The sequence below is a fragment of the Oenanthe melanoleuca genome, chromosome 11 (assembly GCF_029582105.1).
Source record: "Oenanthe melanoleuca isolate GR-GAL-2019-014 chromosome 11, OMel1.0, whole genome shotgun sequence".
NCBI classification, from domain to species: Eukaryota; Metazoa; Chordata; class Aves; order Passeriformes; family Muscicapidae; genus Oenanthe; species Oenanthe melanoleuca.
Window position 1 is genome coordinate 7,218,933 of NC_079345.1, and position 21,256 is coordinate 7,240,188.

The 21,256-nt window shown below is 54.9% G+C and overlaps 5 protein-coding genes and 1 non-coding gene across 16 annotated transcripts in view; 2 read left to right on the forward strand and 4 right to left on the reverse strand.

Moving 5' to 3' along the window:
• ATP6V0D1 (ATPase H+ transporting V0 subunit d1) overlaps positions 1 to 898 on the reverse strand; it is a 34,118-nt gene extending 33,220 nt beyond the window's left edge. The window contains exon 1 of the mRNA XM_056500382.1: positions 676 to 898. Coding sequence (XP_056356357.1) covers positions 676 to 805 — 130 coding nt within the window. The 5' untranslated portion in view covers positions 806 to 898. The remainder of the gene's footprint in view (positions 1 to 675) is intronic.
• A 786-nt stretch (positions 899 to 1,684) lies between these two features.
• AGRP (agouti related neuropeptide) lies at positions 1,685 to 3,304 on the reverse strand. Its single transcript, XM_056500385.1, has 3 exons — positions 3,115 to 3,304; positions 2,773 to 2,867; positions 1,685 to 2,191 (listed from the first exon to the last, which is right to left on the reverse strand). Exons 1-3 carry the CDS (start codon positions 3,296 to 3,298, stop codon positions 2,000 to 2,002), a joined length of 471 nt encoding a protein of 156 aa, XP_056356360.1. The 5' UTR covers positions 3,299 to 3,304; the 3' UTR covers positions 1,685 to 1,999.
• Positions 3,305 to 5,779: 2,475 nt separating this feature from the next.
• Positions 5,780 to 11,153, forward strand: LOC130257627 (SNF-related serine/threonine-protein kinase-like). The gene is given in 7 exon segments (XM_056500369.1): positions 5,780 to 5,848; positions 6,727 to 7,349; positions 8,795 to 8,936; positions 9,102 to 9,314; positions 9,415 to 9,552; positions 9,659 to 9,772; positions 9,774 to 11,153. Coding segments are annotated over 6 exon segments (1,923 nt in total). The 5' UTR covers positions 5,780 to 5,848; positions 6,727 to 6,760; the 3' UTR covers positions 10,501 to 11,153.
• Positions 11,154 to 11,794: 641 nt separating this feature from the next.
• On the reverse strand, positions 11,795 to 11,867 carry TRNAK-UUU (transfer RNA lysine (anticodon UUU)). The gene has a single exon. It is a non-coding gene; the product is annotated as a tRNA-Lys (tRNA).
• Positions 11,868 to 13,086: 1,219 nt separating this feature from the next.
• On the forward strand, positions 13,087 to 20,610 carry SETD6 (SET domain containing 6, protein lysine methyltransferase). The gene is made up of 9 exons (XM_056500379.1): positions 13,087 to 13,142; positions 13,266 to 13,364; positions 13,450 to 13,594; positions 14,077 to 14,218; positions 14,514 to 14,708; positions 14,854 to 14,974; positions 15,219 to 15,399; positions 15,528 to 15,670; positions 16,167 to 20,610. The coding sequence occupies exons 1-9, from the start codon at positions 13,116 to 13,118 to the stop codon at positions 16,476 to 16,478; spliced, it is 1,365 nt and encodes a 454-aa protein (XP_056356354.1). The 5' UTR covers positions 13,087 to 13,115; the 3' UTR covers positions 16,479 to 20,610.
• Positions 20,053 to 21,256, reverse strand: part of CNOT1 (CCR4-NOT transcription complex subunit 1) — a 54,811-nt gene continuing 53,607 nt past the window's right edge. For all 11 annotated transcript variants that reach the window (XM_056500354.1, XM_056500352.1, XM_056500353.1 and 8 more), the window contains exon 49: positions 20,053 to 21,148. In XM_056500354.1, the coding sequence (XP_056356329.1) occupies positions 21,070 to 21,148 (79 nt within the window). In that variant the 3' untranslated portion in view covers positions 20,053 to 21,069. The remainder of the gene's footprint in view (positions 21,149 to 21,256) is intronic.

The window sequence follows — 21,256 nt, forward strand, 5'->3', positions numbered from 1 at the left end:
ATCGTAAAAAAAAAAAAAAAAAGATCCTCACAGTTCTGCAAGTTTGTACACACTGATCTAGAAAAAAAGATGATGGCTGGAAATTAGCCTCAATAGAGATCCCAAGATCACAGGCAAAAGAAATTCACTGGTGAATTTACTTAGATGTGCACAAGATTTTTTTCCACTAGTGATCCTTCAATAACAGCAAGTACTTTCGTAGGTGACCTGATCTTCTTAAAACTAATCATGGATATAAGGGATCCTTGATTATACCAATAACCTTATACTAGGCCTTTAAAAAGCTTCCTTGGCCTTTAGGGAGTGAAGGCACAAAAACTACTCACCAGGCTCTCAAAACCTACAGGGCACAGCCACACGGCCACCTCAAGAAAGCAGTGGGAGCCCCAGTTCCCTCACAGCGCTGTATCAGCTGCTGCAATCACACGGCCCGGGAAACTGAGTCAGCTGAGGCGGGGAGGGAGGACAGCACGGGACAGCGACCGCGTCCTCACCCACCGGGTGAAGGGGGAATAGCGCCTCATAAACGCCGCTATCGGCTCTTTTCCCCACTGCCAGGCAACCCCTCGCCTCCCCACAGCCCCCCACCATCTCCCCTCAGCCCGGACATTCCCCTCAGGATGGCGGGGAGGGGGGGGCTGTTCCCGCTTGCCTCAGGCCTCCACCGCCACTCACCCTCCAGGCTCTCGCACTGCACCAGGTTCACGTAGTCGCCTTGCCGGAGCACCCCCGCTTTAAAGCCGCGCACCAGCCCTTCCAGGTACCCGTTATCCACGTTAAAATAGAGCTCCGGGAAACACGACATGGCGGCAGCGACGAGACGGCAGCGCTACCGCCCGCCGCCTCACGTGACTGGCGGCGGGTCACGTGGCCGCGGCCCCTTCCCGGCAGCCACTGCGAGGCGGGAACGGCCTGAGGCGATGGCGGTCGCCGTGACGCTCTGCCCTCCGTGCCCTGCTCCGGCTGCCCAGCGCCCGGCGTGAGGCTCCCCTGCGCTGCACCTAAGCCACCGTGAGCCATACAGGCAGAGGAAGGATGCACAAGTAAAGTTCGCAGTGTTGCCTACTGCCGAGACACCACTTCTACTAGTCAAGAAATACCTAGCTAGTTAAAGGGCTTTGCCAGGAGCTGGTCTGTAAAAAAATAATTTTGTTTGATGTAGAGGTGTTGCAAAAGGTGGGATATGTCAAGGTTATCTTAAGGCAGGATGTTCTTTGACATAAGACCTCATCAGGAAGAACAGACACCTAATCAGTGGAACAAGCAGCAGCCAGCACCCCTCATTCAGTAATACCCTGGAACAAGCTTTAATGATGTAGTAACTCAAGATGGTGATGTATGTCTACATGTACATTGTTAACCTGGCTAAATACTTGAGGTCCATGTATCCTAGAGCTGAGCTATTTTCATTGTAACACTAAAAATCATGCCTGCTGCTCAAAAAGACCCTTCCCCTGAGCATGAGTAGAAGTTAACTACAGTTCTGTGAATTCTATGGAAATTACTAATCAATCTTAATGGGGAGGCTGTGCTTGGGAAGTTACTAACCCTGAGCTTCTCTATGTTAATAATGGCAGAGAAAGTCTGGTGAGGTGTGCTGGGTTCGTGGAATAAAAGGAGCACCCAGGCTGGGGCAGCTCTGAAACAAACAATCACTTTCTTTCTGAAGTGTGTCATTATCAGCTCGGTGCACACCAAGGAACGAACCTGATTTTGTGAGTAACAGCAGCATAGCCAGAACATCACCTGGGGCACCCCTGCTGCTGAAACAACACTTACATAGCCAGGAGAGGCACATCTGGTTTGACGTGGATGTGTCACCTGTGTGGGCGCTGTGCACAGGCCACCCTCACCTTGCTGTCACCCCCTCTCCCCCGAGAGCCCGAGCAGACACATCACACCACTCCCACTGTGCAGTGGCTTTTGCAAAGGGCTGCTTTATTGGAGCTGCAGAGCAGGAGGCACACGCAGGGGCGAGGAGCTGGCAGCCCCATGAGCACTAGTTCTTGCCGCAGGGGAAGGTGGTGCTGATCTTCCTGCAGTAGCAAAAGGCGTTGAAGAAGCGGCAGTAGCAGGTGGCACAGGGGTCACAGCAGGGGATCTGGTGGCCCAGGCAGGACTCCAGCAGACGGACGCAGCGCCGGGGGGAGCGCTCCTCACGGCCCTCAGCTTGCAGTTCTGTGGATGACACCTGCAGGGGAGAGAGGAGGAAGAGGAGGGCAAGAGCTGGTCCTGGACCACTGTGCCAGCAACAAAGAACTGCGTGGGAAAGAGCCAAGAGTGGCTGCTGAAACCTGGCATTTCTGTCTGGGCTCTGTTTTCTGTTGGAAATCACTGCTGAGCCCTCTGCAAGCATTGCTGCCTCATCCATGGTGTCTCAAGGCCTTTCTGCACACACTTATTTTGAAGTACAGCCTGGACTTTTACAAACAGTGCTGTGCCTTCTGCCCAAACAAAGGCACCAGGGGCTGAGCCAGGCAACACAGGGCACTGCCCAGCAAGCTCCTGCTCTGCAGAGGCTTCCTGGGCTGCACTTGAGGTTAATTAAATGGATTACAGGCTTGGACTACTCTCCTTTGAGTGCTGGAGCCCCTTGTAGGTCTGAGCAGCCTCAGCTTATCCCAGCTCCTCAGGTGATGAGCAGATAGTCCTGTGCCAGGCAGCACCATGCTGGGCTTAAAACCCCCCCAGTCCCAGGGACACAGAGAAGGCTGCAGTGGCCTGAGGCTGCCCCTCTTAGGGGTGTCTGTAAGAAAGCTCAGGGAGCCATACCTGTGGTTCCAGCAGGCTGCTTCTGTGCACAAGGTCACCATCAGCTTCTTGGACCCCCAGGGCCATCTGCTCAAACCCCAGCCTTGGGAGAGCTCCTGCAAAATACAGAGAGACTGGACAAGGAGGCTGCTGGAGGGGCAGCTCGGATTCTTCTCCCTTTGCTCATGTGTCCTCATAGAAAAAAAAGACCCCATTCCCTGTGGCTTGCAGGCTACTGTTGCTAGCCAAGGCCAGGAGAAGCTGTGCTGCTTTAAGGGGAACCCCTAACTGTGGGTGTGGATCCCCAGTTCAGTTTTGGGGCCCAGGAGCAGCTGGTGGGGGGCAGTGAGGAGCAGGACTCACCTGCTGGCTCGGCAGACAGCTCCTTGACTCTGCGCTGCAGGCTGGTGTGGCGGGCTCTGTCCACCCGCTCCAGCCCGCCGCTCGCCTTCTGCAGGTGGCCACAGCTGAGGTCAGCAGTCCTGAGATCCAGGGCAGCTTGGATCCCCTGCAGCAGCCCACAGCACAGCAGCAGCACGTTCAGCATGGTCCTGGGGGACAACCTGTGCAGAGGAGCCTGGCCAGCATCAGCCCACCTGCTGGCAGCCTGGGGTGTCCCCTCCACCACTGTCACCCCCCACCACCCAAGAAGTGCCGTGTCAGCGAGGGACAGTCTCTGCCAGCACAGCCACCACTCCCAGCTGTTTGTTCCCTTGGACTTGAGAGCCTTTTTTTGGGCTCACAGACACCTGGCAGCAGGAGCCCCCAAAGCTCTCTCATGTGCTGTGGGGCACTCTACATGTGAGCACATTCATGATCTCCCCACAGAAAAGGGTGACCAGCAGAGAACGGACTGAGATTTGATCTTTTTTGCAGCAATTCAGGTTCTTCTGCCCCACACACAGCAGCCACCAGACCATTGAGGTGCAGTGTGTGGCTATAACACCTGACACGGATCCTGTCGGGCTCTGAGCCTGGAAGTGCCACTAGAATCTGAGTGCTGGGCAGGGAGATGGACCACAGCATACACAGCTGAGGGTCAGGCTGTGGGCTTTGGGGGCCTTAAGGCTCTAAAAAGTAGGTGAACTGTTAGGGAGCAAAAGGAAAGGGGCCAGGAGGTGGTATCCCAGTTGCTGCTGTCAGCCAAATCCTGGGAAACCCTGTGTCTGCTGCTTGGGCAGCCTTGAGGTTCCAAACCTGACTCCAGCATCCCGGTGCTGGCCACTCCTCATCTCCCCATCCCACAGAACCACCCAGCTCTTTGCTGGGAGAGACCCCTCTGCACAGTGGGGAGCCCCACATCCCACACACTCCCAGACCCTTCCCGTGGTGAGCACTGACCTCTCCCAGCAGAGAGGGGATCGCTGTCTGCCGCTCTGCTGAGCTCGCTGCTACCGCTCTCGGTCTGTGTCCTCCTCCCCACATGTTTACTGGGATTTATATCAGCTTTTTATTAAGTGCTGCAGCCACATGACTTCACTAACTACCAGGTAGGTGGGAGTCTCTGGAAAACGGGCTTTGTCTGGGTGGAGAGGCAGCCAGTGGGGTGATACATGGGAGGGGGGACTCCTGCCTTGTGCCTTGCACAGCTGCAGGAAGGAACAGATCCCTGTTAGCTCCAAACTCCCAGGTTTCTTGGAAGTGATCCCCACTGTCCTAGCAGCTCGCTTCCCTTTCCATCTGCAGCCAAGGCTGCAGCCTGAGGACATCTCCCTAGTTCCTAAATACAGAAATAACAGGGCTACAGTCTCCTCACCAAAACCATGCCAAGCTTGACTGGTTTTCAAAGGGACTGTTGTCTATCTGTATCTCCTGGCCAAGCATCCATTCAGCCCAGCAAGGAATTGGGGGAATAGGACATAATAGGAAGGGTTCAGCAGGCTCTGACACACCCAGCAGGGAAGGCTGACAGCCCAGGCTCTGCCCTCCCCAGGCAGTTCCTAGAGCAGGAGGATGCCCCAGGCCTCCCAGCAGAGCATGAGCCACTGCTCCTGGCTGCAGCACCACCTCTGGGGCTCTATGCAGGCATCCTCTGCTCCTGTATCCCCTGTCCCAGCATGATCTGATTCCTGCTGCATTTGAGGGACAGGCTGAGCAGGCCAGGACCAGTGAGGAACTCATCTGCCATGTGTCATTTTCTCCAGCTGTGAGTGGCTGCTGGAAACACTCCCCACCCATCTGGGTCCCCCAATGCACAACACCCAGTCAGGATCCCCTGCCGCAACACCTGGATGCCCCCTGCACCTCACATGCCTGCACAGACTCATCCTGGGTGCGAGGCAGGTTTGGCAGCCCTTTCCATTCCCGAGGCCCGGGTGGGTGCCGAGTCCAGCCCCAGCTCCTCCATTGCTCAGCCCTGGGGACTCCGGCTCCGCAGTGCGTGCTGCCCCGGTCCCCGCTGACACCAGCCCCCGCACGGAGCCCTCAGCTCAGCTCATTAGGGCCTGTTTGCAGCCGGCGGGGCCGCGGGCCAGGACTTCTGGGAAGGCATTAGCGGGAACGAGGGCGGCCGCGTTGAGAGCTTTTTAATCTGCAGGAGCAACATCTGCTTTGTGCGCATCCCGATGGCCAGTAACGAGCTAAATGAGGCGGCCGGCCGCTCGCCGGGCCGCTTCCAGGAAAAGTCGGCTTAAAGCGAGGGGGAAAGGGGGGCCAGAGCTGCGCTCCCGGCTCAGTGGTTCAGGCTCCAGCGAGGGTGGCAGCGGGCGATGGAGCGGGCGATGGAGCGGGTCAGTGGCACAGCAGAGCTGCCCGTGAGCGGGCATCCCGGGCCGGAGCCTCCGACGGCGGGACCCTCGGGAGACAAGCCCGGGCTGGGGGCTCTCCCTCTCCTCCTAGAAGCATCCAGGCAGGCGGGCGGCTCATTTAGCTCATCACCAGCCCTCGTTACCGCTAAGGCCAACTGAGTCCCCGCTACCCCAAGCAGGCAGTAAGGAGCCGGGTACCCGGAGGGTGCCTCGCAGGCGGTGCGATGAGCATCGCCCCGGCTCAGCCCCGCCGGCCGGGCCCTTTAAGGCGCGGTCCCGGAGCCGCCCTGACGTCAGCGGGGCGGGCGCGCCCGGGCACCGCAGCCCCGCGGCCGCAGCTCCGCGCCCCGGTGAGTGCGGCTCCGCCGGGGCGCACCGGGTGACAGCGGCTGGGTGGGGATCGGGGTGCCCGGGGCGCTGGAGGGGCAACGTGGGGGTCCCCAGGGTGCTGAGGTCTGGAGGTGAGGACATGGGGCTGGCCGGATGTTGGGGATTGGAGATGGGGATACAGGAGTCACGGGGTGCTGGAGACCTGAAGGTTGGAGTTATGGGGGTGGCCCGGAGTGGTGAGGACTGGAGATGGAGATGTGGCGGTGCCCAGAGGTGGTGGGTAGTGGAGGGGAGCATATTGGGGTAGCCAGGATGCCGAGTACTTGGAGGTTGGCCTTATTGGGGTGCTCAGGATGCTGGGATCTGGGAGTATGGGGTGACAGGGGTGCTGGCAATTTGGAGGTAGGGGTATGGAGTGCTCAGGCTGCTGGAAACTAGGAGAGAAGGGGTATGGGGCTGCTCAGGGTGATGAGGGACTGGAGGCAGGAGTATTGGCGTGCCCAGAGTGCTGCAGTTCTGGACACCTGGAGGAGAGGGTATCAGGATGTCCTGGGGTGCTGGGAAGTAGAGGGATATATCGAGATGTCCAGGATGCTGGGAACTGAAAGGGGGGTGTTGGAGTGCTCAAGATGCTGGGGACCTGGACATGGAGAGTATGGGGTGCCCTAGGATACTTAGGAGATGGAAGATGAAAGTATTGAGATCTCCAGAGTACTAGGAACTGGAGATGGAGATACAGATGGGGGTCTAGGTTCTGGAATGGGGACTGGGAGGTGGAGTGTCAGGGATGCCCAGGCTGCTGGGGACCTGATGTCCCGGCCGTGCTGGTGCTTGGTCCTGGTATTTGGGAGCACCCCATCCCTTACCCACATTGCTCAGCATCTCCTCTGTCCCACAGTGCCTGATGCCTGTCCCCACCTGACGACAGCACCATGGCCGGGGCACAGGGCTGCGGTGAGGGCAAGATCGCGGGGCTGTACGACCTGGAGCGCACGCTGGGCAAGGGCCACTTCGCGGTGGTGAAACTGGCCCGGCACGTCTTCACTGGGCAGCGCGTGGCCGTCAAGGTGATCGACAAGAGCAAGCTGGCAGGGGAGGCGGCGGGGCAGCTCCTGCAGGAGGTGCGCTGCATGAAGCTGGTGCAGCACCCCAACGTGGTGCGCCTCTACGAGGTCATCGACACCCACGCCAAGCTCTACCTCATCCTGGAGCTGGGCGACGGTGGGGACATGTTTGACCACATCATGCGGCACGAGGGCGGCCTGGCCGAGCCGCGGGCCAAACACTACTTTGCCCAGATCGTCCACGCCATCTCCTATTGCCACAAGCTCCACGTGGTGCACCGCGACCTCAAGCCCGAGAATGTGGTCTTCTTCCAGGAGCAAGGGGTGGTCAAACTCACCGACTTTGGCTTCAGCAACCGCTTCCAGCCTGGCAAGATGCTCACCACCAGCTGTGGCTCCCTGGCCTACTCGGCACCAGAGATCCTGCTTGGGGATGAGTACGATGCCCCAGCTGTTGGTAAGGGCTGTGGGGTACTCTTGGGACCTGCCTCCCTCCTATCCAAGCCTGGAGCGTGGTCCTGCCAGCTAGGTACCACCTCCCACTTGGCCCTTACACTAGGAGTACACGGTGGCACTGCTGTCCCTGCAAGGAGCAAGCCTGTCCTTTGGGTGCTTGGCAGCCCAGCCCTGCCTGGCACAGTGGGGTCTTCTCTGTAGAGACCATCCTGGCACCCACAGAGATCCCAGAGAGTGGTGGTTGCCAGAGAGAGGAAAAAGCCCAAGCAGGCTGTGAGCCTGGCGTGGCCGCCGCCAGGAGAAGCAGTGTGAGGATACAGCTGCCAGCAATCTGGCGCTGGTGGTTATTTGGCTGGGTGAGGCCGGAAGGAAATCTGCTCGGGATGCTGCTGTTTGGGTGGAGGAGCTCTGAAAGTTTCCTTTGCTCCATCCCCGCCCTGAAAACCACTTCCTCCCCATGGCTCCCAGTGCTCTTCCTGCCCTGGCCAGGATGCAGGGGTCTGGGAAGACTGTCCCAGGGCACAGGGAGCTGGGCTGGGGGCTCCAAGAGGCTCTGCTGTGCCAGAGGGGACGTGGGAAGGAAGCAGTATCCAAGCTGGCTGGCTGGCTGGAATTAGGGCAGGAGGATTTAGCAAAGCAAAACACGAGCCCTTAAAGCAAAAGCCCAGTGTTGGCTCAGGGAAAGGCGGATCCCAAGTTGAGAACAGGGATAGCTTATGGAGGCGGTAGAAAAATAAGCTGGTGGCGCTGCAAAGGGAAGTGAAGGGAGAAAACCGACGCAGATGAGAAATTTTCAAACACTTGACTTAAGCAGCTGAAGGTATTAACGGAGCGCCTCAGGGCGTGCTCAGCATCCTAAACCCGCACATCTGCAGGAATTTGTGTTCTGGGCAGGAGGAGCCAGTGAAGATGCTTCTGGCTTCATCCCTGTCCTCAGGACGGGAATCCTGCCTCCAGCTGGTCCCCATGCAGCTGGAGAGCCCAGATCCCTGTTATGTCACTTTCCAGTTGCTGTAATGTGTTCTAAAGCACAACCAGGATGGTTGTGGTGGGGTTTGGGAATCAGGAAGCTGAGGAATGACATGAAATAGTGCCGTAGGTAGATGTGTGACGGGGGGAGCAGAGAGGGAGGCAGAGCTCAGGGCTGGCTTTCCTGTCCCTGCCTGAACAAGGTGATAACACTTCAACTGCTTTGGTGAAGTCCCTTGAGACCTGGTTGGATGTGGGGATTGGCAGGTGCTTCCCTGTCTTGGTGGGGAGTATGGTCCCCCTGTCCGTGGGACAAGATCTGGGAGTTGTTACCTCCAAGGAACATCCCAGTGAGCACTGGTCTCTCCTGGAGCAGCACTGGGGGCTTGGGGGGCAGCCTCTCCCAGGGTCCCTGGGGTGGGGAATCTCCTGGGCTATAGTGAGTGCAACCTGAACCGCTGCTACTGCTTCTTGCAGACATCTGGAGCCTGGGAGTCATCCTCTACATGCTGGTGTGCGGCCACCCCCCCTTCCAGGAGGCCAACGACAGCGAGACCCTGACCATGATCATGGACTGCCGCTACACCGTCCCGCCGCATGTGTCGGCACAGTGCGCTGAGTGAGCACCACCCTTCACTGTACCCCAGACCCCAACTGCTGCCCCCGGGGTGGCTGCCCCAGCCCTGGCAGATGCCTGGGAGCTGAGGTGGGAAGAGCAGGCAAAGCTGCTTCCTTTGGGGTTCACACAGTGCTGCAGGGCTGCAACATCACTCCTTTCCCCCAGCCTCATCTCTAGGATGCTGCAGCGGGACCCGAAGCAGCGAGCGTCCCTGGAGCAGATCGAGGGCCACGCGTGGCTGCAGGGGGTGGACCCGTCCCCTGCCAGCCGCTCCCTGCTGCCCCTCACCTCCCACAAGCGCGTGTCTGAGGAGGAGCACGAGATCATCCTGCAGGCCATGATGTGCGGGAACATCGCGGATCGGGACACTATCCAGGAGTGAGTGATGGGATGGGGGGTGGGAGCCCCGGTGAAGGGTCTGGGGGTCCCTCCAAGCATGTTCCTTGTGTGCTGATGCAACTCCCTCGGTCCCACGCAGGGCGCTGGAAGCTGACCGCTACAACCACATCACGGCCACGTATTTCCTGCTGGCGGAGAGGATGCTGCGAGAGAAGCAGGAGAAGCAGGGCCACCGCCTCAGTCTCGTCTACAACCTGGCCAAGGAGGTTCAGAGCAGGTGAGCCGCCCATCCTGTGTCACCCCAGGTCGGTCCCCTGTCCTTTTCTTTGTCACAGCCCTTGTGATGCCCAGCTGGCTACTGACACCTCTCTCCGCTTGCTCAGGCCGAACCTGTCAGACACGTTTGGCTCTGTGGGCAGCGCCGGCAGCCTGCTGCCCTTCCCGGAGACGGGCGGCCTGGCCGGGGGCTCCCGGCTGCCCCCTGGGGGGGGACATGGGCGGCCGGCAGCCCACCGGGACCCTGCTGAAGGTCCCTGCCGTTGACACCACCATCACCAAGAGCACCCCGGCCCTGCAGCAGATCTGCGAGGAGGAAGAGGAGGACGAGGAGGACGAGGAGAGGCCCAGCGCGATGGAGAGGAAGAGCAGCTCTCTGAACCAGGAGCAGATGCGAGCCTTCCTGCGCGCCCACCGCCCGGCCGGCCGCGGGGAGGTCTGGGGGCCGGGGGTGGAGCTGGGGGGCCGGGCTGGGCGCTCGGGGGCGGCCTGGGCTGGGAAGGGAGTGAGTGGGGGCCGGGGGCCCCCGATCCTGCGGGGAAATGGAGCTGAGTCCCTAAGGAAGGAGGAGGACACCGAGCCTGGGCGCTCCTCAGCAGAGTTCCCCAAGGAAAGGGGAGCTGTCCTATCACCCCAGAGCAGCTCGGCTGGAGTTCCCCAGGTACTGGGGGCAGAGACAACTCTTGCCACGTTCCCAAGTCCTGCAGACGCGTCCCCAGGGCAGGGGGAACAGATCAGCCTGGCCCAGCAGTCGGTGGAGAGCTCAGGCCCTGAAGGGGGCGCAGAGAATGTGATCAAGCTGGACCCGGGCAAGAGCAAGGGGGGCAGCCTGCGGGACAGGCTCCTGCAGTTCCCACTCTGCGAGAAAGCCCTGGCCTTCAAGCTGCGGCCGGGCTCCAAGGAGAGCCTCCTGTCACTGGGGCAGTTCAACTGCTGCCATGTCATTTAAGGCCCTGGGACTGGCCCCGCTGTGGGGTCTGGGAGGGCACCCACTCCCCTGCCTTTGGTCTGTGGTGGCTGTGGGGCTAGTGGGTGGCACAGTGCCCTGCTTTGTCACCCACGGTGGCCACCCTGCCAGCACCCACCCCTGGAACCTGCTGTGACAGACTATCCCCCAGACAGGCCTGCCCGGGGTGAAGCAGACTGGGGTCCATCCCCACTCCAGCCAGTGTGTCCCCAAACCTCCAGGACAGCTCCATGACCCTGCCGGAATGGGATGGACCATGAAACTTTTTTAACTACTAGAAATAATTTTTTTAAATAGTCTATTTTAATGTAATTAAATATAGATTGCTATATTCCCCCCAGTGCCGCAGCCCCACAGTGTGCATGGCCCGGGGCTGGGCTGTCCTGCCTGCAGCCCCCCCACCAGCCCTGGCCGGGGCCAGGCACAGCCTGGCCCGTGACCCCAGGCCCTTCCCTGGGCCCTCCCTGCAAATAAGCTTCCTATTTATTATCTCTTTGTTTTCTTGCTGGCAAGAAATGAATGACGATGGAGGCGTGGGCCAGAGCTCGGCCTGAGCCGTGGCACATGTGCGTGGAAGGATTGGAGCCGCTGGGAAGCAAAGTTTGTCAGGACAATAAACTAAGCTTGTGGGTTGATATGGGTGCAGTGTCATTGCAAAAACATCTCTGTCCCCCCAGTCAGGGGGCCAGGGATGGCTTCCCTGGCATCAGGGGTGGCTTTAAGGGAGCATCCATCTGAGCTGGGGTGGGCAGGGGCCCAGAAGGGAGCTCAGGGCAGCCACAGATGGTTCTAAGGACAGGGATGATGAACACCCAAAGCTGAGAGAGGGCCTGGGCATGCCAGAAGGCAGATGGAGGGTGCTGCAAAACCCTATGAAAGTCAACCACACTAAGCCCCAATAGCTTTCCCCACTCTCAGCCTGGAGCTACCCCTGAGACCCCAGTTTCAAACCCAGCCGGGACTTCCTCCAGCAGCATGTTCCTCTACTATCCACCCTCCTTCTCCCTCCTTTCGGGTGTACCCAGATAGCTCCCTTGAATGTCCTCATCATCCAACATGAGCTCTGAGTAGTGGGAGGTTGGAAGAACAGAGCAATGCTGTGTGGGTCTCAGGTGGGATGGAGCCAGCTCTGAACAGCTTGGGGAGTTGGTGATAGGAAAAGAAGGAGGGAATGCCCTGGGGACGCTGCAGGCCCTTACAGGGCCCCAAGCATCAGAAGGGGATTCTGCTTCTGCATCTACATGTTCCCTTTTTTGATCTTAAAGGATAAAGCCACCGCCTGAACAGGGGCTTGAACCCTGGACCCTCAGATTAAAAGTCTGATGCTCTCCCAGCTGAGCTATCCAGGCTCACATTTGAGCTGAGGGGTGCATGTCTGTCACAGCCAGGGGGGATCCCGCTTTCCTGCAGCACTGCAGGGACAATGTGGGGACCCACTTTGGTATTTCCCACTCCCAGGCCACCCCAACGAGGCTGCCGGCGCAGGCCAGACTGAACACGCGGGCTCTGGGAGTCTCCCTGGGCACTGATCAGGAATCAGTGATGCACAGGGATGCGCCCTGGAAGGCGCCGGTGCCGCAGGGATGCGGGAGGGGAGCAGGATGCTGCGGAGCGGCTGTGAAACCCCCGCCGCTGCCAGAGGGAGGCGGGAGGGTCCCGCCGGGCACAGGGGCAGCAGCGGCGGCTGTGGCCGCTCGGGGCTCCGGGCTCTGTCTGTGCCTGCACAGCCTCGGGTGAATCCGAGTCCCGGCGGCGCTGCCGCAGGAGCCGCGTTACAGCAGCAGGGAGGCGGCTGCGGGGAGCCGGGCTGCACAGACCGAGCTTGGATGGGCACTGCAGGTGCCGCCCCACATATCCTCTTGCCCTTCCTGCCCATTCTTCAGGAACGGGCACCTCTGCCCCACGGGGAACTCAACCTGCCAGTCCAGCCTTGCCAAACTCGGACGGGACCGGAGATCAAAGCCTACCCCAACTGCAGACGGGGTGGGGGAGCCCCAGGGACAGCCCGCAGAGCGTCCCGTGGGGCCTCTTCAGATACCTTGTGGGCAGTAATTAGGTTCATTAGAGCAGCCAGTGATGGCATCAGCCCCCCTTGTGCTGAGGCTGGGGACAGCACTAGTGAGCCCAGGGAACGGGGGCCTCGGGACGGCCCTGGAGGGGAGATCAGAGCCCGTACGTACGGTGGGACTGTGCGTGGTGTCGACTGAACAAGAGCACAAGCTTAATTGCCCTAATTAATTAGAGCCCGCTGCTTTTAACCCGTAGAGCCGTGACCCCACGGAGGCACCGCACTCCCCAGAGGTGCACCGGCCCCGGGTGGACACAGCCGCAGAAAGACATGGATGTGGCGGTCCCTGGATCCCACAGAGAGGCACCGCAAGCACCTCGGGCCCTTCAGGGAGGTGCTCGGAGGCTGCAGCCTACAGACACGGACTGAGTCCCCTCTGCATCCCGCGAGCAGAAAGCTCCCGGGCGCGTTTCCGCCGCTGCTCCCCCCAGCCCTTTCTGTGCCTTTTCGGCCGCCGTTAGCCCGGCCCATGGGGACAGAGCCCCACCCACCCGGAAGGGCCCGGCCGGGACCACGTGTTGGCAGCGTCATGGCGTCAGCGCCCAAGCGGTTGAAGGTACGGGGCAGCCGGGGGCTCCCGAGGAGCTGGGGATACGCCGGCTCTTGGGACGGCGGCGCTCAAGGGATCCGCGATCGGCCTCATGGCTCCTTCCCCTTCACCCCGTGTTTCCATCCACAGGCGGCGGTCGAGAGCGGCGCCCAGGGGAAGAGCAGTGCCGACCCCCTCTCCGGGTTCCTGGCATGGTGCGGGCGGGCCGGGGTGGAGCTGAACCCCAAGGTGAGGCACGGCAGGCCTGCCCGGGCATGCCTTAGGTCCGCCCTGGTCTCTTCGCTCCGCCCCTGAGCGCTCCTTCTGGCCCCAGGTCCGCCTGAGCAGGGAGGGCGCGGTGGCGGGGTACGGGATGTTGGCCGCCGAGGAGCTGGAGGCGGGAGAGGTGCTGTTCACCATCCCTCGCACGGCGCTACTGTCCCAGCACACTACCTCCATCCACGCACTCTTGCAGGAAGGTGAGTGCAAGCTTCTTGTGCCACTCGAGTCTGCTGTGCCTTTTAAAGGAATAAATGGGTCTGTGGTAAAACTTCGGGAACATTCCTGATTTGTGCAGGATGCTGTAGGGCTGTTTGATGCCCTTCGCTTCCCTAAGAGCTGTGCTGTTCAGGGAGAAAAGTCCATCAGCGCAACATCTCCAGCTTCTAAGTGACAGGCACCCATGCTCTGCTGCTCTTCTTGAAGCACTGATAAGGAAAAGAATAGTTCCTTGGTTCCTGAAGGCACGCAGAGCCTGAGGAGGGCAATGCCATGGGGCCTGGGAGAGCTCATCCATAACTCCAGGGAAGCAGTTCCCAGTCCTGGTTCAGCTCAGGACTAACCCAAGACAAACCAGAATAAAAGCTCAAGGCTGACGACAGGCACAGAGGCTTGTCGTATCAGGTTTTGGTTCTGAAATGCAGAACAACTTAAGTTTTCTCCATCCTGTCTGGTTCTGTAGCCCAGGAGTCCCTGCAGAGCCAGTCTGGTTGGGTTCCTCTCCTGCTGGCCTTGCTACACGAGTACACAGCCAGCAACTCCCACTGGCAGCCGTATTTCTCCCTCTGGCAGGACTTCCGGAGCCTGGACCACCCCATGTTCTGGTAAGGTGAAAGCAAGGGGGCTTCGGGAGACTCAGTCTTACAGCTGAAGGCAGGCACAGTCCAGGAGCTGGAGTATTGTCCTGGGAAGGGATGTGGTCCTGGTGGGTGACCCAAATCCTCTGTTCTAGCCTTGTGCTGGCACTGGCAGGAGCCTGAGGTGCCCTCCTGGAGTTGTTACAAGCAGAGCTAAAGAACAAGGACCTGGAGAGCACAGGGAAGCTGAGATTTTTAAGGAAGGAGTTTATAGACCCTTAGTCCTAGCACAGATGAAAAAGATCCTGTTTTTCTGTAACAGGCCTCAAGAAGAGCGAACAAGGCTCCTGCAGGGCACAGGCATCCCAGAAGCTGTGGACAAGGATCTAGCTAACATCCATTTGGAGTACAACTCCATCATCCTGCCTTTCATGGAGACCCATCCCAACATCTTTGACCCCAAACTGCACACTCTGGAGTTGTATAAAGAGCTGGTGGCATTTGTCATGGCTTACAGGTGAGAAGTGAGGGCTTTGCTCCAGCAAGGAGCACAGACAAGGAAATCCAAGTACAGGCTATATTACAGGTTGCCATTGCGCAAGATTTTAAGTGTAAAGTGAAACTTGCCCTGTGCAGCCATGTCAACCACTGACTTGTCTTAGCTTTCAGGAACCTTTGGAGGAGGAAGAAGATGAGAAGGGGCCCAATCCTCCCATGATGGTACCTGTAGCAGATATTTTGAATCATGTGGCCAACCACAATGCCAACCTGGAATACTCTCCTGTGAGTGCAAAGCTGTTGTGCCAGGCAGTCACAGCTCAGTTCTGTTTTAGTAAGACCTTTGGGAATGGAGGCACAGCAAGGTGGTGTCTCAGCCCAGGGCAGCAAGTCTGACCTGGGTTTCATTAAAACAAAGCCCTGCTGCATGTTTGGTTAGGAGGAGCTCAGGGTCATCTGAGCTCTCTGAAAGCCCTTGTTGAGCAGTTGGATCTGCACAGCTCAGATGCTCTCCTCTCCCTGCTTGCAGCAATGTTTGAGGATGGTTACAACACAGCCTGTGGGGAAAGGACAGGAGATATTCAACACGTATGGGCAGATGGCCAACTGGCAGCTGCTGCACATGTATGGCTTTGCAGAGCCCTACCCTGGCAACAGCCACGACACAGCCGACATCCAGATGGTGACACTGCGCAGGGCAGCGCTGCAGCGTGAGTGGCACCCCAGCCCCTCTGGGAGAGATGGAGCAGGGATCTCTGTTAAACAGGGATCTCATGAAAAATAAGCCTGTTCCACAGCATTCAGGGGCATGTTCACAGCTCTGCTGTCTTCAAAACAGGTGCCAAAAGTGAAGCACAGCGGCAGCTGGTCTCAGAGCAGTGGGACTTCTTGTGCCAGCTGGAGATGGTGGGGGAGGAAGGCGCCTTTGTGCTTGGCTGGGATGAGGTGCTGACAGAAGAAGAGCTCTCTGTGACCCTCAAGGTAAGAATGGCTGGTGGGGGAAGAGCTGCAAAAGGGAGCACAGAGTGCAGCTGGGCTAATCAGCAGTGCAGAATGGCTCAGTGAAGGGGACAAGCACCTGAAGGCAGTTTGGCACTAACAGTCCTGTGTGAGCAGTGATAGGGGGTGTGGCTGCCCATCTCCCAGGTCATCTTCCTCTCCTGAAGTAGCCACCCATGTGTACTCACATATTTGTCTTGAATGGCTCCATGGCCACTGCTCTTCTAGAAAGCTGTCTCAGGTTTATAGGTGACAGCTGAGATGCTTTGCAAGACTTACCAATACCCAGATTCGCTGTTTTAATGTTCATTTAACCCGCAATTACTTGCACTTAGATATCTAAGCCAGTTTTAGTCTCTTAACCTTTAGTGCAGTTGAGGAATAACTCACCTGGTCCACATGGCTCTTCTGTTTCATAGAGGAGAGCCTGATGTACTCACACTACCAGTGACTTACCCCTTTGCCTGGGTCACTACAGGTTCTCTGCATGTCAGAAGAAGAATTCAAGGAGTATAAGGAGCAAGATGGCTGGGAAGACGACAGTGAGGAAGAGGAAAACTCCACCCTTTCAAATGAGGCCCTCTCCAGACTTAAAACCCCTTGCAAGAAGCTCCTTTATGACAGTGTGCTGCTGACCCTGGAGTCCTATGGGGCAGATCTGAAAGCAGAGCAGGACTTGCTAAACAACAAGGAGGCTTATGAGAAACTGAGTCGAAGGGAGCAGCAAGCGCTGCATGTGCGCTATGGACAGAAAAGGATCTTGCATCAGCTGCTAGAGCTGGTACAATAGAAACCTCAGTGTCCCTGGACAGGACCTGCTGGGGCTGATCCTAGGGGAAAGGTCAGCCACTGGCCATCTCTTCTGTAGCAGAGAGGACAGATAGCAAGACTGATAACAGGTCCACTTGTCTCTCATACAGATTTTTAGCTACCTCTACATAAAGAAGATTTTTCACAGCACAAAGGTGGTTTTGAGTGGCCTTAATGTACCATGAGAGCTCTGGAGCACAAATACCATCTCTTTCCAGAGGCCTTAAGAAACCACAGCCATCCTAATGGCTGTTTTAGGAAGGCAGACATGCACTGCCAGAAAAGCAGAGGATTTCCTCATTCAGCATTGGAAATTTAAGGCAAGAGCTGCTCCTTAGGAGGGCAGAAATCCTGCTGTTAGCTCTTACCTTAGAGAGGTTCAGAGTAAATATCTGGCAGGTGGACCTGCTGACAACACTATACTGTACATACAACACTAAACCTGTACATATTTTACATTGAACATTTTCAAGAGTACAAGCCCATCTAGCTAGTCTTCATGAAGGCTCAGTATAACAAATATTTCCTTTTATTTCCACAAAAGGTATTTCTGAGTGGGCTTGAGAATTCTCTAGAGGAGTACTGTCACAGCTCTACAACTGCTGCAGGCTGAGAATTTGATACACACCCTCTGCTTGATGCAGTTCTACCCTAAACTCACTTCAGTTTTGCATGACAAAACAGTGATGGTTGACCGGCCAAGCTCTATTTACTAAAAATGAGTTTTCTTACCCAGCCCATGCTCTCTACTTCAACAGGGTGTGAAGCCCCATCTAAGGACAAGGGGATTTGCTGCTGCTGCTGCAGTTAGAAGTATTGCAGACAAGCAAAACCCACAGTGCACTCATGACAAAGCTCAGCTACGGCCCTGCCTGTAGCGCTCGGGGAAAGGATGGTTTAACAGTACTGAGGGGAGCTTGTTCTGGTTTCCCACATGGGACAACAGTGAATTTGACAGGATCTCACACAGCTGCCACTATCCTTTCATAGGGATAGCGTTAAAATTGGTATTTTTGTATCCTGTGTCTCTCCAAAGAAACCATATTGGAAAACATACATGTCAGTTGTTTAAAGTTTGGGGTTTGGGTTAATATGCACAAACTTGGTGATGACAGAAGCATATAAAAGGTTCAAACACTGTATAACAAGACTTTGTTATACCTACTGTTTGTAATTGTTTGCCTGCATGGGCACTGGAAATTCCACCTCACTGGAGAAGGGCATTTTGAGGACTTCACTTTTAGACTATTTTTGGACTGTGGGGAAAGCTTGGAGGGCATTTGCTTACTAAGAAGTTGATTATGTAGTGGCCTTTGTAGCTATTAAGAGAACTGGGGGAAATGGCCTTAGAATGGATCCTGCAATTAATGTTACTTTGTTGCCAGGAAGAAAAATGCGGCAAAAGACCAGATGTTGATCTGTTCTCTGCATTGCAGAACAATGGTAAGGCTTGGAAGGAACACAGCAGACTCTCATGTTTTAGCACTAGAGAAATAAAAAGGAAGTGTAATGAAGAGAATGAGGTGGAGAAGAGAAAGGAAAGAAAAGGGGAAAAGAGATCAGAAAAGGGATGGTAAATTTGGTTGATTGCTGTGATAGCTGGAAGGGCAGGAGGTAATTTGAGAGAATCAGATTTCAACTGGGAAATTCCCATCTAGTACAAATAATTCATCAGTGTACTTACTGTAAGCAGAATGGACACTGGAAACAGATGCCCACAGAACCCAGGGCATAGGTAATCCTCAAAGATGGGAGGCTCCACAAGTAGGAAGACTGCTTACACTCCATTGGGATTTAGACTGAGAGGCAGCTGAGACTCCAAATAATCCCCAACAGAACTCCTGCTCAGTAAATTTGGGGAATGAAAAGGTAGAATATCTAATAGAGGAGCAACTTAGATGTAAAAGGAGTCTTCAGTAAACAAAGCCCATCTCTAGCTGGAGCCATAGGGAAAAGGAAATAAGGCCATTTTTCCAGCCACTTAAATTTGGAATTGGAAAGCGTTTTATAAAAATTCTGTACATATCCAAATGCCCAATGCCATTATTAGGAAGAGAATTAAGTAAATTAAATGCAAAAAAAGAACATTTGCAAAAGGACAGACCCAAGTACATAAACCAGAAGAAAAAGCCCTGGGGGCACAAGTGTTTATGTTACAGGATCAAAAAGACCCAGAGAGGAAGAGAGACTAAAAAAAATAGAAAATGAGGTGACTCCTCTCATGTAGATGACTGGTACTCCTGCAAGATCACAAGAAGCAAAACTAATAACAATCCAATTAAAACCTGGCACCAGACCGGTAAGATGAAAACAATACCTGTTAAATTGCAAGCTAGAAAAGGACTAGAGCCAAACATTGAAAGATTTAGTAGCTTTGGGTTGCTTCAGGAATGCCAGTCAGTTTAATACCCCAATTCTAGCAATTAAGAAACCACACTCAGACAATTATCAGCTAGTCCAAAATTTAACAGCCATAAAACCTGCACACAAGATGTGCATCAACCACTTAAAAAGACACTGATCAGTGGTTTGGGGCATTAGACTTGAAAGATACTCCCTTAAAAGATATTCTTTTGTATCCCACTGGACGCCTGAATTCAGGAGGTGTTTGCATTTGAATGGGAGAATCCTCAAACAAGGGCTGTCAGTGATACTGGACTGTTCTACCATGGGGATTTAAGAACAGCCATACAATTTCTGGAAAACAATATAAAATTGTGTGTCCTTGGGATTGGAATGGGAGGCATAGTAAAAAGTATAGTGTAAAAGAAATGAGAACTGTGTTCACAGTTCCAACTTCAAAAGGCTGTTTCAGCACAGCTGTTGATCTGGCAAAGAAATGCCATGGAATTGTAGTTCCTAGCCACAATCTGCTCCTTGACATAGAGGTGACTAATGTCTGGACCAGAAAGAGAGAGAATTCCCTCTGAGCTGCCACCCACTAGCACAGCTGGCTCAGTGACCCCTCAGAACTGTTTTTTCCTCTATGCAGCAAATGCAAAGCCAGGTATGGAACCCCTTAAAAGCAGGAAATCCTGACCTGTCTGCCCACACCACAGCAGTCAATTAAAGCAGTCAGCTTTATAAGCTGATGTTATGTAAAATGAAAGAAGCGAAGCTCTATTTCCTAGCATCTCCTAGGTTAAAGGACCTTGTAATATTAACAGCACTGAAGCTAACCACAACCTTGGGCAGATTCCTGCTGCAGGGAGATCACAGCAGGGTGGAAGGCACTAGAAATTAAACTGACGGGCTATCTACACTCTGTATACCTCCACTGCAGTTTCCTGTCTGAGACAAACTGCTCATGAACTTGCAACTAAGCCATTTCTATTTTCACACAACTGTCCTTCCTGATCCAATTCAAAGCAAGCCTCTGTCTAGTCATTATATTTGCCCACTGATCTCATGCTGGAGAACAAACCCAGCTGCTTTCAACAGGCAGTGCCCAAAACACACTGGAAAAACTGCAGGTTTTGGATGTGTGGAACACGTTTTGGAAGACACCAACTGGCCAGGATAGAACTGGAGAGAATAAGCACAGTGGCACGTGCTGCATGTCATGACTTTAATGTGTAACTACAGTATGCATACATACAAGAGTGGGAGAACTAAAGCCCAAGAACTAGAAAGGCTACAAAATACAACACGTGGACCAATACTTTACAAAACATTGAAAATCCTTACAAAATGGGCTGTATTGGTCCTTTGGGTTTTTTGTTTAGTTTTTTCTTTCTTTTTTTTTCCTTTTTTTAGTTTTTTTTTTTACAAACTTATACTGTGTGGTCACAGGGGAGGGTGGGAAAAGGTCTAGATTTTAACCCCTCATCTTTCAAAATTTACAACTGTCAAAAAAAAAAAAAAAAAAAAAAAAAAAAAAGAAGAAGCTATAGGCCTGGTCTCTGGTTTATTTACTGAAAACAGCTGACCCTCACTCAAAGGGCCTGTTTCTTCTCCAACAAAAAGGAGGCATTCTCTGACTGCCATTCCACTTGCTATCAGCGTTCAATGAGGGTGAGGGGAAAGCAACACTGAACCTTAACCCCGCCCTCACCCCTCCTGTACTCCACAGAATTCCCGTATTCCAAACACATCCACTTTTTTTTTTTAAACAAATTAATGATCTAAAGGTCCCCCATTCACATAAAGAAAAATAAGTTACTGGCTTTTCAATATTCTTTGGGAGTCTGGGAATGTCAGGACAAGGAGGTCTGCCCTAGACAAGTGCTTGGCATCAGTAGCTGCCCCTTTATTACAAGATGGACAGGCACCAGTTACCCACCTGCCTTTTACACAATTTGCACAAACCCAAAAGTCCAGACAAATGTTTCTGTTCCTTGTATTTACACTAGTTCAAATGATATTCACAGCATCTTCTGAAGTTTGGCCAAAAGTCAAAAAATTTGTTTCAAACTTTGGAACATGCCCACATAAGACTTTCACCCAGGGTCTGTTGTGTCTACCCAATCAAGGGGGCTGGGAAGGTCAGGAGGAGCCTTACAGAGTCTTCAGTCAGTTGATGGGATGGGACCTCCAGGCTGGCACTCTTACAAATGCAGGATTCAGCTCATCTAACTGGCACCAGTCCCTTCCATAACTTGCTGGGCCTGCTTCTGCCCCATGCAGCACTGTGCAACCGACTGGAACAACCTGCACATAGAAGCAAAGCAATGGTAGGTGCATTTATGGCAACAAATGGATGCTGTGACAGCACCAAAAACTCAAGGTTCATCCGCTTCAGAGATATCATTTTAATGG